General features: G+C 35.7%; 2 protein-coding genes across 4 annotated transcripts in view; both read left to right on the forward strand.

Moving 5' to 3' along the window:
• LOC107752223 (glycine receptor subunit alpha-3-like) overlaps positions 1 to 4,316 on the forward strand; it is a 53,599-nt gene extending 49,283 nt beyond the window's left edge. For all 3 annotated transcript variants that reach the window (XM_016568138.1, XM_016568137.1, XM_016568139.1), the window contains one exon: positions 2,909 to 4,316. In XM_016568138.1, coding sequence (XP_016423624.1) covers positions 2,909 to 3,184 — 276 coding nt within the window. In that variant the 3' untranslated portion in view covers positions 3,185 to 4,316. The remainder of the gene's footprint in view (positions 1 to 2,908) is intronic.
• Positions 4,317 to 5,370: 1,054 nt separating this feature from the next.
• Positions 5,371 to 12,022, forward strand: LOC107752225 (15-hydroxyprostaglandin dehydrogenase [NAD(+)]-like). The gene is made up of 7 exons (XM_016568140.1): positions 5,371 to 5,463; positions 5,667 to 5,790; positions 6,375 to 6,481; positions 6,958 to 7,054; positions 10,320 to 10,396; positions 10,630 to 10,793; positions 11,467 to 12,022. Exons 1-7 carry the CDS (start codon positions 5,371 to 5,373, stop codon positions 11,588 to 11,590), a joined length of 786 nt encoding a protein of 261 aa, XP_016423626.1. The 3' UTR covers positions 11,591 to 12,022.
• Positions 12,023 to 15,945: the final 3,923 nt, after the last annotated feature.

Here is a 15,945-nt window from a genome sequence, read left to right on the forward strand (position 1 = left end):
TATAGTGTATAATGTTACAAAAGCTTTTTATTTAACATAAATGCTGGTCTTTGGATCCTTCTAGTCATCAAAGAATCCTGAAAAAAAATACTCAACTGTTTTAAATATTGATAATAATAATAATAATTAAAAAAGGTTTCTTGAGCAGCAAATCAGCATATTAGAAAGATTTGTTGTATTAATAGAAATGTTAGAATTATAGAATAATAGAATTGTTGTATAAATGTTATATTGTAATGTTATATATATATATATATATATTTCTGTCCCACTCACTTCTGAAATTATGGCTACGCCCCTGACAGCAGTAGTCTACATATCTTCTCAAAACGTTGTGATAAGGTAAAAAATTTAATATTATTTTATATAGGCTAAATATAATATAATAAAAATAAAGCAAATTAAATATTCTAGCACTTTTAAAAGAGAAAACGTTCACACAAATTTAATTGGTCAGTAGGCCTATCACTTCTGAAGAGAGCCCAATAGCATTCACAGCACTAAAACAAAAAGTACATTTGGAAATCCTAAGGGAAGAAGTTTACCCCTTGAGGGAAACTGTCACTTGACAGTAAGTGAAGCAGATGATTGGGAGACTGACAGAGTTTCTGCGCCTTTTCGACTCTGCTCAGATAAATTCTAAACACACAGTTTAATGGATTGAATGTGCATGTTTTGGAGGCATGTTGAGTTGATGTGATGCTAGGAGTAATGATGTTAAGTTTGAAAAACATGTAAGGCTGGAAATTAACACCTGTTTATCATTTGATTATGTTGTTATAAGGCTATTAATATGTTATTGATTATATAACACCGTAAAATGTAGTCATTTGCATCTATCAGTTGAAATAATCAACTAGAGTCGCATTTATTTACACTGGAATCACACAACCCACTACACTGTTAGGCCTACACATATACAACACTGCCTTCTAGAGGACAGAAGTAGTCAGTGCATCCTTATGGCATCGCTAGCAACTAACCAAACACATTTCATGGTATTATTTCAAGGCAGAAGCCTGTTAAACAGTACAAAGGTCAGACTGATATTTAGGTCTGTTTATATACTTAATATTGCACGTGGCCAGGGATGTTGTTTCCCCTGGCACTGTGGAGCTGGAATATTATTGACTTCATGATATGAAGCTTAGCCAATGGAATATTCTGACAGTTTTCAGAGAGAAAAAAGGTGCATTAAGTTCAAAGGACATTGTAAAATGCATGGGCAAGCAGTTCAGGCACAGCCACAATATTGGTTGCTGCATTCTGAGATGAAAACACTTGATTTCAGAATAATAGGCCTACACATTTGTTTTTATGCATTTTCATTTCTTTTACATGCCCATGCTATTATTTTTGAATGCCACTTATTGGTTAATATTTATTTATTTATTTACATTGCATGATATCCTGCATGTGGAGAGTCATTATATTTTATTAGTTTGCATGCTTTGTGTTTTCTTCTTCATTCTTCGATCCCCCTGCTGTGCTGAAAGACTTTCGATCAAACATTTGATGAGGAGCTTACCGAGTCATTGCGTCGTATCAGTGGCCTACACAGTGCCGAGCCAGTTTACGGATCAATGGGCCAACTCGACGAATCCAATGACAGGGTAAAGAGAGAGCACAGCACTTCATCTCTGTCCATGCCTTTGACCGATGAGTTTATTATACAGTCACTCAACTTCCCTATCATGTGTCCATGTTCATTCAGGTCCAGCCCTCATGAAACAGTATGTCACATTATTTTAACATTCAGATAAGTAGTGATCATAATGTCAATATTAAAACACCCATTTGAGTATTTTATGAATCATATGATTATGGATTCATATGATACAAGTGTTATATGATTGTTTCCATTTTTAGAACCTTACTTTACAGTAAGCCTCAATTTATAATAAAATAACTTTTATGGAAGTAAATGTCTACATACTAATACATTTAGGTGAATAAATTTAACACACATGGGGGGAAGTGCTATGCAGCAAATCAGCAAATCAAAATATGCTGCAAAAATATAGAAAGATGTTAAGACTTTAGTATAGGGACCAATTCTCACTATTAACTTGCTGCTTATTTGCATGCTTATTATTTACATATTGGCTCTTTATTAGTATTTATAAAGTACATATTCTGTATGACCATAATCTACATCCCTAATCCTACCCAATGCCTAAATCTTTCTAACTTCTAAATCTTACTAACTATTAATAAGCAGCAAATTAGGAGTTTATTGAGGCAAAGGTTGTAGTTAATGGTTTGTTAATAACGAGAATTGGACCTTAAAATAAAGTGTGAGCAGAAAGATTTCAACACTGAAGACTGGAATAATGGCTGCTAAAAATTCAGCATGGTTAACACAGGAATACATTACATTTTACGATATATTCAAATAGAAAACAGTTAATTCAAATTGTAATATTATTTCACATTATTACTGTTTTTACTGTGTTGTTGATCAAATAAATGCAGTCTTGGTGAGCATATAAGAGACTTGTGTTTTAAAGCATGGGTTTTATGGGTTTAATTTCAAGTTCTACCAAAACAATTTTCTTTTTTCCACCAAAGTCTTCTATATTTGTCTGAAATCATCGTGGACAACAGAAGAAAATGCGAATTATCTTTGCAAATCAAGACTTTTTTTTATTTAAATGTATTTTTTTGCATTTTACTTTGACTGAGGTTTAACATTTGCTGGCTAGCAAGGCAATAGTAAGGGAGAAACTCCCCATAAATCATTTAAAATGTTAGGGACATCATAAAAACTGTGCTAATACTTTCATTTATTGTTCACATTATTATCTTATATCACAGAATTTCCTAAAAGGGAAGCAACAGGTTCAGTGAATGTAGGAGTGCTAGAGTCTTGATTGCTTCTCTTTCTGTATCCTATCCTTTTTCTAAGGAGGAGGATGTGCAGGAGAGCCGGTTGAGCTTCACGCCCAACGCAGGGAAAGACGGAGCCGTGCCCAAAGCTGCTAATAATGCGGCCACAACACCCTCTGACCCAACCCTTACTGCCGGCAAGAGTCATGAGGAGATGAGGAAACTCTTCATCGACCGAGCCAAGAAGATCGACACTGTGTCCCGTGCCGGATTCCCACTGGCCTTCCTGTTTTTCAATATTTTCTATTGGGTCCTTTACAAAATCCTACGTCACGAGGACGTGCACAAGCCATAGATGGAACATGGCGTGTTGCACCTTGGGAGGTATGGTAGTAACACAGCAAAGCTGCATCAATGAACTCTGATGTTTCCTGCCAAGATCTATGCTAAAATGACTATGAAAAACTGTGATGTCAAGGACCGGTGGTTAATTTCAATAGTTTGTTTGTGTTATACACCCATACGAAGACACTGCACTCACTATGCAATGGATAGGTATCCGTAGGGCCTCTGACACACCTGTCCCACAACAAAAGTGGTCAGCACTTCTACACACCTGTTTAACACAGAAACACAGTCCAATACGGACTACAGCCCCTCGTAGTGACATATGTGTGTCTTGCACTGGTTTTGTCGACTCTGTTGTCTTACAGCTTTATTGCCAATGTTCTGTGTTGTATTTTTGATATACAGCTATTGAAAAATGGCAAGAGTGCAAGAGCAGAAATGTATATTATACAAATATCCAAACACAAACTACTAATATTGATTATTTTATAAGGAAGAGTTAACTAGTTTTTATTAGCAGTAATGTGTCCCCGAACATTTTGTCCCAACCTGATTGTTGACCAGCTCTAGAAACCAGCATCCAGGCCAAAAACATTCTGAGCTAAATCTCAAGAATGACCCTGAACCAGCAAAGAAGACAATTGTGTTTACAGCCAACTATATGAACACCTTAACATTAACTGCTTCAAGGAAACACATTTTGAAAACTTTAATGGGTAGCGTACTGTCAGTAGCCATTAAGAAATTGAAACCATCCTTCAAGTTTTTCTCAAACAAAAGCATTATTGTTCGAAAACCATTGCTCACTTCAAACTAATGATGCCACGGCAATATAATGCGGCTGGGAATGAATAATGTCACACATGTGTTGCAAATTCATGGATGGAGAAATGAATTCAAGGAGGGCTTGTTGGGATAATGTTGCAGTCAACGTGTTTTCTGAGACAAGTCCTCAGACAAAAAATTGTAATGCGAAAAAATGTAAATGAGATTCATAATTATGAACAGTGGTAGTATAAACAGTGGTTTTAAACTAATCTAACTGCATGTATGGTGATTGTATAACTATGCATTCTGAATAGACATTATTAAATTATACTAAAAGAGAATTATATTTAATTCTGCCTCTGAAGATATCCCTAAGGTATTGCAAATATATTTAAAAACATGTCATGGGAAAATGTGTACTTGGAATTGGTATTTATCAATGTTATCAATATTTATATTGTCGAAATTAAGAATTATCTGTTCACTTATAAACACTGTTCAAATACTGGGACCAGACTTTCTTAGACCTTTTTTTTTTGTCCCTTGTCTGGGTGAAATGTCTTTTCTTTTCAAAAGTATCTGCTGAAAAACTGTGCCATACAAATGATCAAAGCATATCTAATCTCACACATTCCTAAGATTAAATAGAGCAGTGCTGCTGTGTTTTGAACACTATCTGACATCAGCATTTGGCACATACATTCATCATGGAAAGGACACAAGAAGTTCATGGACATTTACCGTATAATGCAAGAGCATTTGTAATTTATTTTGTACAAACATTATTAAATGATATGCATGAACTCAAGTATGTTATACTTAATTTTCAGTGTGAATTGGACCAGCAGTCAATGTTCTCGCTGCTATTATAAGAGGTGAGGCGCGTATGTTCTTCAGTGTACATCTGTAAATACTTCTGGCCACATTTAGACTACTTTACAGTGTCCGTGTTACACAAGTATATATAGCTAACGGAACAGTTATAACACTAACGAAATGTATTTTTGTTTTTTGTTTGTGTTTATTTTAAATTGGTCAGTAAATAGGCTGCGTTAACATAAACACTGTAATGTAAAGCGTAAAGATCTTTTCATATGTTTACTGAAGAGCCCTCTGAGAAAGACTGAAAAAATAAAGATGTTTATAAAAGCATCCGTTGTCTCTTGTTCTTTTAGGTGCGTTCATTTTACTCACTCCACGTGTGTGTACTTGTACTTGTACACTGTTCGACTGCCGCCGAGGGCACTAAAGAACGAACGCGCGGAGCGCTCACAAAATTGTTAGTAATCATCTCTTTGGTGTAAATGTCAGTTTGTAAAACGACACTTGGCCGTCTGTGTTTACTGTAGTAATACTTATCTACACGCCCCCTTCTGACTGTACACCTACATAAAGCATTGCGCGGTGCGCTCGGCGGTGAGCAGTATGAGTGTCCACGGGAAAGTGGCTCTGGTCACCGGCGGCGCGCAAGGCATCGGAAGAGCCGGGGTGGAACATCTCCTGGAGAACGGGGCGAAGGTTTCGCTTTGTCAAATTTCTTTTTAAAATGGACTTCGCTGATTAATCCAATTAACTGTTGGGAAAACTTGTGCAAAACGTCTTTATAACTAGTTCAGTTGCCTGTTTGGGGCGATTATCTTTTATTTCATCATGCATTGCTGCGTCTTCATTTAATTATTTGTTTTAGCATTACGTTATTAATTTACTTTTTGAAAATTCAGGTTGCACTGGTAGACCTGAACCAATCTGTGGGAGAGGAATGTAAACGTGATCTAGATGGCCAGTTTGGAGAGGATAACTGCATTTTTATCCAATGTGACGTGACTGACGCGGGAAAACTTAGAGGTAAAACCTTCTTTTTTTTTACTTATCCTTTTTGTTAGGAAATTTATAATATCTGTCTAGTCTGGCACAGTTTGAAATAGATTTCTTAGAACGAAACAATTTATATTGCGCACCTGTATGTACAGCGCATCTTATTCCTAAACAATGTCTCATTGTTTGGGAAGTGAATTAGGTCATACTAGACATTCATAGGCCCTCAGGTCATCACTGAGGAATGTTACTGTGTTTTTTTGAAGTTTTAACACTAAATGTGTAGCCTTTTGTTAGGCTGCTTTATTTCTTCAAGACACGAGTTTATGGGTCGGTGGTGAAGGGATTGTTCATTCCTGTTAAACTTGTTTCTAAAGACACACATACCTAAGAGTTTAATTAAATGTTTCTTTGTGGAATGCTGCAGCTGCAAGTCAGGTGAGGGCACATGCAGACTGACACTGGCTGTGTTTCAAAACCTAGTGAACTGACTAGCTGGACTGCTCATTTGGTTTGAATACACAGCCACTTTGTACTGCTGTCAAAAGTGGCACTACTGAAACATTGCTATTTATTATTATAAATGAAAACCCTGCTGTGTTTTCTTTCATTAGATGCCTTTCAAAACACAGTAGAGAAGTTTGGTCGGTTGGATATTGTCATCAATAATGCTGGAATCAACAATGAGAAGAACTGGGAAAAGACCATTGAAGTAAATTTGGTGAGTTAAAAATCATTATGCTTGAAATCCAATCTGTAAGAGACAGAGAGAAAAAAATGGATAGGTCATGCCAAACTCTTGCATTTAAACTTAACCTCGTATCATTGGACACATGCTAAGAGTGGACGACGTTTGGTGCTTTAGGGCACAACATTCAACCACACTTCAGGATAGGAGTTACAAATTCACTAAAAATACTCCACCCCCTGCATCCAGTCCAAAAGATTTCACAATAGTACATGAAGTAGAAGGAACACCGTTATATGGCACTTGTAGGCCTACATATGCGCTGTATGAAATAATCTACAGATCTTTTAAATCAATCATGCTCTGCAGAGTGATTTCATAATGGACATGATGCAGTATAATAATGTGTTTGTTCATAATAGCCAGTCAATGTCAACATAATCTCACTCTCATAGAAAACATCTGTTCACTGTATGCTAGCAGTTTTACACAACTGTTGTCTTCCTCAGACATCTGTCATACAGGGGACATATTTAGCACTAGAACACATGAGTAAAGAGTACGGAAAAGAAGGAGGGGTTATCATCAACGTTTCATCTATGGCAGGTAAGATACTGATAACTTTATCATGTGTCTTACATATGTGCATGTTTTGAAAAAGTTAGCCTAAATGTTTTGTAGCCTGTAGAGAGTGTTGGTCTTCAGAAGGTTACATAACAGTATTTTTTTGGTTATTAGCAAATTATAGAGTGAGTCAAATATTTGCTCACACTAAAGCAAACATATCTGACCCGGTTAATAGGGCTGTTGTTGTCTGTTGCCAAGGATCTGTACCTACTGTTGAAAAATGACACATGCACAATTATTATGCCAAAATAACAAAGAGTGAAAAATTTAAGGGGGTCTGAATACTTTCCGTACCCACTGTATATGTGTGTGTGTACAGTCTAGATGATCAATTGTGCCTGGCTGACAGTGAACTTGTTATAACCCCCAACACACTCCAGACAGGTTTTTAGACTTGGATTTGAAACAGCCTTTTCTTTCCCAACTAAAATATGGGATAAAGGATGGTTTATTTCCCTCACTGCCTCTCAGGTTTCTTTAACTAATGTAACACAGGTAATTACCCCTCTTTGTGATTGGAACAACTCTCACTTTGTGACTACATTAATGGAATTTAGTTTCTTGTACTGGATCTGGAGATTGATTTGCTTGCATGTCTTTGCTTGCATGATTTGTCTTTTTCTTGCATTGCCCTCTCCTCTAAAGCTGGAAGCTTGATATTGTGTTTGATTAACCATGCACACAGTACATTGCATTAATTACCAGAAGAAAAAAAAACACATTAAAGCAATGGTTCACCTAAAATGAAAATGTGCTGAAATGTACTCACCCTCAGGCCATCCAATATGTCAATTAGTTTGTTTCTTCATCAGAACAGTTTTGGAGAAATTTAGGAATACATCACTTGCTCACCAGTGGATCCTCTGCAGTGAATGGGTGCTGTCAGAACATTTAATACAGTTTAATGCAGTTTAAACATCTGATAAAAACAATAAGTAATAATCCACAAGTAATCCACACCACTCCAGTCCATCAGTTAATGTCTTGTGAAGCAAAAAGTTGTGTGTTTATAATAAGCAAATCCATCAAAACCTTTTTAACTTTGAAACGCTGCTTCTGACTAAAATACGAGTCCTCTATCCATAATATTGCTTTCTCCAGTAAAAACGTTGTCTTATCTAAATCAGGAGAGAAATATGCACAGATCAAAAGAAAAAAAAGTCCAGAACAGTTCTAGACAAATATGTCAGTGCATGTATTTTGATGTGAGAGGATAACAAAGGATGGACTTTTCCACTGGAGGAAGCCTTATTATGGATTGCTATTTTGGTCAGAAGCAATGGTTTAAAGTTAAATGTCTCAATGATCGATTTGTTTTTTTGCAAACAAGTTTTGCTTTTCACTTCACAAGATGTTAATTGATGGACTGGAGTCATATGGATTACTGGATGATTATTATGATGTTTTTCTCAGCTGTTTGGACTCTCATTCTGACGGCACCCATTCACTGCAGAAGATTCATTAGTGAGCAAGTGATGTAATGCTGAATTACTCAAAATCTGTTCTGATGAGCAAACTCATCTACATCTTGGATGACCTGAAGGTGAGTAAATTTTCATTTTTGAGTGAAATATGGGCCTGATTCAGTCCCCTTTACCTCTGACAGCACTGAATCAGTATTAATGATGAATATATACAAATATTTACCAGAAACTTTAAAATAATTGAGAAACTAATTTCTTAATGACAATAACTATTTATTGTACCTGTACTTGTTTTCATTATTGCCGTGAGCAACTCTCACAAACTGTGGAAGAATGAACTAGGCTGCCCTGAGACAGGTGCTATACATTAAACAGACCTCATGTAGCTAAAAACTGTAATAATATAATCTAAATTATATAATCATAATTTGTCCACAAACTATTACATAGAACAGATACATAAAGCAGTCTACAAAAGTAATCTTATGTCTAGGACCTAGTTTGTGAGCATATAGGGAGAAAGTTTGTGGATTTATGCAGAAATACCTAACCAGGCTGAATGGAAACATGTATGTTTGGATGACCTCTATGTTTGGTTTAGTTTTTATGATGATCTTACCCCTTAATTAAAATGTTTACAGACAAGAAAGCTTGATGACTCTCTTCAACATGTTAATACAGCCAGAATGGGAAACAGAGCCTTCTTTTTTGCAAAAGTGGGTTATTCACTGCATGTGCATTAATGTTGTGCTTAGATTTGTTCATCCAGAACACACAAGAACTGTTTAATTGTAAATACTGTCTCAGCTGCCGTTCTTGGCTGCCTAGGTTTGATGCGGCTTGTAAATGTTGTTTATCATAACAAAGCCTGAACGCTAAAGGAAACATTGTTCCATTTGACTTTTCCAATAACCTTCCACATAAGATAAAGTATAAATTCAACACTGTATAGACACACACACACACACGTATATATACATACACATATACATATATATAAATCAGCTCTTTATGTTTCCAAAGAGCTGTTTCACTTTAAACAGACTCAAGAGCCATTAGGATTTTCATGTGTGAATTCAAAAAAGAAATCCTCAGCCTTGGAAGATCCAGAGATTTTCCATGACGAAGGTATTGGAAATCATTCACAGGCTTTGTTTTGCTACAGTCTCAATAAGATGAAAACCTTGCCTTTTCAAATAACGGACTCTAGTATCACAGCCCTGGCTACAAAACCCTTGAGTCAGTCAACTGGAATAATAATGTCATGAACTAATATTGTTCCAAAATGTTCCAAACCTGACTTTTTTTTCATCTGTGGAACAAAAAATTAGATATTCTGCAGATTCTTCTTGCAGCTCTTTTCCATACAATGCCATAGTGATCGTATCTGTTTCAAAAATGACTGATACAAGGAACACATTGAAATTTTTGTCGTTATTCCCTAATAATCTTCTCCTACAGTGAGCTGTAACTTGAGAACTGTTGAGTCAAGGAGGAGAACAGATTTGTGGACTGAAAGAAAAAAAAAAAACGCCAATCCAAAGAAATAGTTCATTCACTGATCTGCTTCTCGAGTTCAATTCACTGACTCAATGATTTGGTTTCTGAAATTTGGCCTGCTTCTCACACAAATCTACCGCATGGTTTCAGAATGCTATGGTGCATTTTTGGAGCTTAAAAGACTAGTCAAAAATGGTCATACTCTAAAGTGCCTTTAAAAAAATTGCATTTTACATTCTAGTGGAAAAAAATATGGTATACAAATTTACATATGGCATATTGTTCTTTTTGAAATTAGCATTTGTTTTGTTTCCTCCTAGCATTTCTCCATTCTCCTCACCAGCCAGTATACACAGCGACAAAGCATGGGGTGATTGGATTTTCAAGAGCCATTGCAGTGAGTACATCAATCCTGTCTCACCAGTTTACCATGAGCAAAGTTTACCGGAACCATATGTAAATCTGTTCACTGAAATATGGTACATTCCAGCACAGCCCAGCTTTTTCCCTCTAAGAGAGTAGTTGTGTTTGCTCACAGATAGGATCTCTCACCCCTGTGTGTTGACACATTCTTTGCGCTGTGTGTGTAATTTAGGCTGACCGTGTTTGGACACGTTTTGTTGTCGGCAGGACGCATCTGAACAGGGCAGTTATGGAGTGAGGATCAACACACTGTGCCCAGCCTTCGTGGACACCCAACTCCTTCGCACTGTGGAGCATGAGGAAACAATGGGCAAGTTTGTCAAGTACAAAGATGAATTCAAGCAACGGATGGACAAGTATGGCGTTCTCAAGTAAGCAGAGTTCTGTTAAACTACCTGTTTCTTCTGTATTAGATTGTCTTAGTAGTTTAACTTTGTTTGTTATATTCAGTCCACTGAATAAACAGTTTGCTCGGGCAGAGACCAACAGTGTTTTTTAGATAATGGTAAAAATCTGTTTCCAATACAGACCTTTACCGCTGCAAGGAAATAATCAGTGGATGAACTGCTTGTAAACCTTTAAACTTGCCTTTACTGGAAGATCTAGACATTCATTTTGCACCACCCATTGATTAAAGGTGGATTAAACCGTATGTTTTGCTTGCAAGATTTTTGACGTGCACTTGAAATTGAATCAAATCGACCTCCTCCACCCCAACAAATCACCTACAGTATTACTGACACTTTTTTCACGCCTCGCACTATTCTTTTAGTGTTGGCGGAGTATCTGAAATTTTATTTTTTTTCCCAATAAAACATTTGTTATGTCTTCCTCAAACACTCTGTAGACACATGAGGGATGAGTTATTTGAAGTTAAAGAATGTCAACAAGAACATAGAAAAGATAAGTTTGAGGCAAGATGACTGATTTTAAAATGCAAAAATGAATTGCCTTGTTTGCTTTTTAAAAACCCACATTCTTTACTGAAAAGTGCTGCAAAAAATGTGAAATGTGATTTTGTTGTGCCTGTGTTTATATCTACAGACCATCTCTTATTGCCGAAGGAATGCTGCGAATGGTAACAGATGAAAGCCTAAACGGAGCCGTGATGAAGATCACCTGTTCTAAAGGCATTCACTTCCACACCTATGAACCTCTTTCAGCTTGAGAGTGATGCCTTCATCAAACATGTTTGCCTTTTTACTCTCCTCTCCATTCTTCATCAGAACATTTATTTTATTGAAGTCCAGTGCAGACACCTCAAACAGCTAGTTGAATGACACAAACCTATGGCGCGGTTAAGAAATAAAAAGGGACGGAATAGATTTTCCTGTCTATCATTTGAGTTTTGAAAACCAAAAAGGACTGCATACTGGCATTCGGGCCTCTTTCTAAACCGGTTTAATTTTTTTGTAACGCCCTTGAACATTAATTTGTATGCAACTGCTGTGAGTAATTGGTTTTGAGAAAAGAAATTCATATTTATTAATAATTCAGTTATTGTTTTCGTGTCAATCGTACCTCAATATCGCAAACCAATGATTCTTAAAATTTTTGTATATTTTTTGTATAATATTTTAGATATATGGATATCTTTGTGGCAAAGAGAGTATCTTATGTATAAATCAAACAATAAACTTCTGAAAACACAAATAAAATGTTTTCTATATTTTCTAGCTTATTAGTTTATTCTACTTTTAGTTTCCTACTTTGCTTGTTGCGGCTAAATGTGTATAGCATAGGCTGTGTTTTACCCAAAACTAATCCAAAATCTCTAGTCTTGCAGATTTTGAGACCAGGCTGCTATATGCAATGTTCCTGTCTACATTAAAAGACGCACTGTTCTGGAATGCAAATCCAGAAACAAGTGTCACCTGGCAGCTGTGTTTATTTTTTTGTGAATAAATAAAGTGAATTGCCTACACTTACCACATTACCAGAAATGGATAACTCCTGTGCTTTCACATTTTAGTTACATAGGTAAAGTCTTTCTATTTCCAGCAGTGTGGTTTCAATCTAACAAGTTATTTTGCTAAATACATACTAAGAATACATGTTTTTTCATGAACTGATGTAAATGCATCCAAAGTGAAAATATATCAATTGCAAATGGTTCAGTAATATTACTTATTGTGACATGGCACACATCATCTTGGTCAATCAAAACATGGCATATCGGTTTTAAAAATGTTCATCAGTACAATCACAAAGTCTACACTAAAGTCTAGTTCTAAACTATACAAGTGCCCTAGTTGGGTTATAGGGGTTCAATTTGACAATAACAGTTCTCTGAGTAGCCAGAATTTCACTTTTTACACTGACTTTACAAAATTCCTTTGATGAAATATCACAGGGATGTGACTCTGCTTTGATATGACAGCAGATAAAAATATGAACGTCTATGAGGACTGGGAGGGAGTCTGTTTGATAGTCAGAGCTTTCTATCTACATCTGAAGAATTATTGAAGGAAGGATATGCTTCTATATTATACAAACAGTTCCTCATTCAATTCTTGCAAAAGCAACAACTGAACCACAAATGTGTTATCATATCACTTTTAAAGTAACACGGTTGCGTTATGGAATAGTTCTGGCAATGCAATACACAAAAAAGCACAACTTTTATACCACTTGTTAATCTTAAAACGTTCATTTCTATGTATACCATAACATTAAGTTATCATAAGTTATATATGTTCATTCATGATACCTATAATAATAATTAATGTAAACATACATTAGCATCTCTGTAAACTTGTTGTATACATAGGCTGCTGGTCTTCTCAACAAGGGAAACGGGCAGAGAAAACACTCTGACACACTTTTATCAGTAACTGAAGTGAGAGGAGACCAGATGAGCCAGGTCATTAAGGTCACACAAAAGGCCCTGAGAAAGCTTGGGTGGGGTTTGAGTACAGGTTAAACAGATGAGAAAGCTTTGTTAATCACTAGTAGTACCTCAGCTGAAAGATATGCAGCTCGCTTAGCTCATTGTAGGCAGGAAGTTGTGACATGAAATGAAGAGTGTGTTGAAGGACATGCCTCGCTGTTTGTCAAAAATTATTTCATGACGAGGCAATCAATATATGCTCATTGGAATTGGCTGTTGATTCAGAGGCTGTTTTTGCATTTATATGGTAGTTCAACTTAATTAACTGAAATAATTTCTGGTCAGTTACAGCTGTTAAAAAATAATAATAATAAATCAAATAAAAAATAAATAAATGCTCTACTCAAAAACATTTTAAAAAGTATTATTTGTTAGTTTGTACAACTTCGTATTGTCTATCACACTAAAATTTTGATTAAATTACAATTTTCTATTGTTTTCTACATGTGTGTCTTCAGATATTATTTTACTTTTCCCCCCATGAAAGAACACTTTATATTAGCATGCACTGTCACTGCTGAGACAGTGAATACACACATATGTCTGACAGCTCATTATAGTGCCTGCAGAGCTTTCACTGGTATTTTTGCCCAAAGCCTTGGTCATTTCCTGACCCTTGTGCATTTAACTCATGTTCACTTTGGCAATCAATGTGCAATCAAACAGATTTGCTAGAAAGCAACAGAAATATTCTTCCACTGGAGTGTTTTGGAACTCCTCCATGAGAAATAGTTCTGAGAAAGGAGAGAGGTTGAGTGTTTCCTTGTGTCTCTGGCAGTTTGTGTGTGATCTCTGCAAATGTTTAGCTTTTGGTCACAAATGCAATACTTCAAGAAGAAGACCAGCAGATTTAACATGCATTTGGTGTAATCCTGTCTTGAACACATTATTGTTATTACTATAAATAAATACATTAATTATTATTTTATCATTCTAATTAAACAGTGATTGAGAGTGTGAATTTTGTGGCTCAGTCCGTTATTTTGGTTGACAAGTGTAATCACTGACACAACCCAGTAATCCGGGATTATGCAGGTCATTTTACACAAATAAATTCGTTATCTTTGACAGCGTGTTGATAGATAATTGGCGCCCCCCTCAGGACAAATTATATGGCTGTTAGGTCAAAAACCAAACAATGTAATTTAGTAACTTATATACATTCACACACTTTCATACTGTAAGTCATACATAATTCAAATACATAGAAAGAGACAGATTTCGATTTTTAAAAAGGCCTTTTTAGTGTGTGTTTAAAGGGGTCATATGATGCGATTTCAATTTTTCCTTTCTCTTTGGAGTGTTACAAGCTCTTGGTGCATAAAGAAGATCTGTAAAGTTGCAAAGACTAAAGTCTCAAATCCAAAGAGATATTCTTTATAAAAGTTAAGAGTCAGCCACACCAACCTAAAACGGCTCGTTCTAACACGCCCCCACACTGTGTAATAGATGCCTTACAGTGATTTATGGACGAAGAACCATTAAATTATTTTCCGAAACATCTAAGCTCCCAGCTCGTTTCCATTTATTGTTTCAGAAAAAAACTTTTGCTGAGAAACCATGTTAGAAAAGCAAAAGAAATTGCTGGTCAAGTCGAAAGAAAATATTCTGTGGGGAAAAAAAGTTAAATCTTGTTAAAACGGTGTCTAATTCATATACACTGTGATGCAGCTGTTGCGTCATACTGAGTACATCTGGACAGTGCCGTGTTCTAACAACATTTCTTTACATTACATAGCACTTCACTTTCGCTGTACTATTGGGTATCAGGTCCTAATAAAGATTCAAAACTCCTACTAGTGTTTTTATATACTATTATTATATCCAGAGGTGGGAGTAAGTCACACATGTGCAAGTCACAAGTAAGTCTCAAGTCTTAACCTTCAAGTCTCAAGCAAGTCCAAGTCAATTTTTGTGAGAATCAAGCAAGTCAAGTCACTGCTTTTGTCAAGCAATTCAAGTGAAGTTGTAGCTTGGGTCAAGCAAGTCACTGTCAAGTCATAGAAATGTTTGATGATTTAACTGAATTCATATATTAAAATAACTTAAAACTAGTTATGGACTATGGGAGTTTTATTTGCAACAAAAAAAAATTGCAATATGCATTTCTACTCAAAAAGTGTCCACATACAGATGAGTTGTTCATACAATAAAAATCTAAAATAAATAAATAAATAAAAATTAAAACTACATAGCCTAAGATGTAAATGTAACTGAAATTAGTCCAACATAAAAGCATGACAAGTATTTAGGTACAGCTGTTTCAATATGCCTCAAACATTGCAGAAGTATTTAGGTACAGCTGTTTCAATATGCCTCAAACATTGAAGAAAACCATGAAAAAGTATTAAACAATTCAAGTAAAATGGTTTCTATGCCACCAAATGGCATTCTTCAAACAGGCATCACCTTTATGGGACATGAACACATCCTTCCTTTTTAACAAAAGAATAACAACAACAAGAAAAAATATGAATAATTGAATCACACAAACCTTGCACCTGTTTATAATGTACATTATTAATCTGTGTGTGTGTGTGTGTGACTGAGTGAGTGACTGAGTGAGTGAGTGAGTGAGAGAGAGAGAGAGAGAGGTGATTTGAGTTAGTGTGATTTATTAATATAATAATAAT

The sequence above is a fragment of the Sinocyclocheilus rhinocerous genome, unplaced genomic scaffold (assembly GCF_001515625.1).
Source record: "Sinocyclocheilus rhinocerous isolate Xijiao unplaced genomic scaffold, SAMN03320098_v1.1 scaffold110, whole genome shotgun sequence".
Classification (NCBI taxonomy): domain Eukaryota; kingdom Metazoa; phylum Chordata; class Actinopteri; order Cypriniformes; family Cyprinidae; genus Sinocyclocheilus; species Sinocyclocheilus rhinocerous.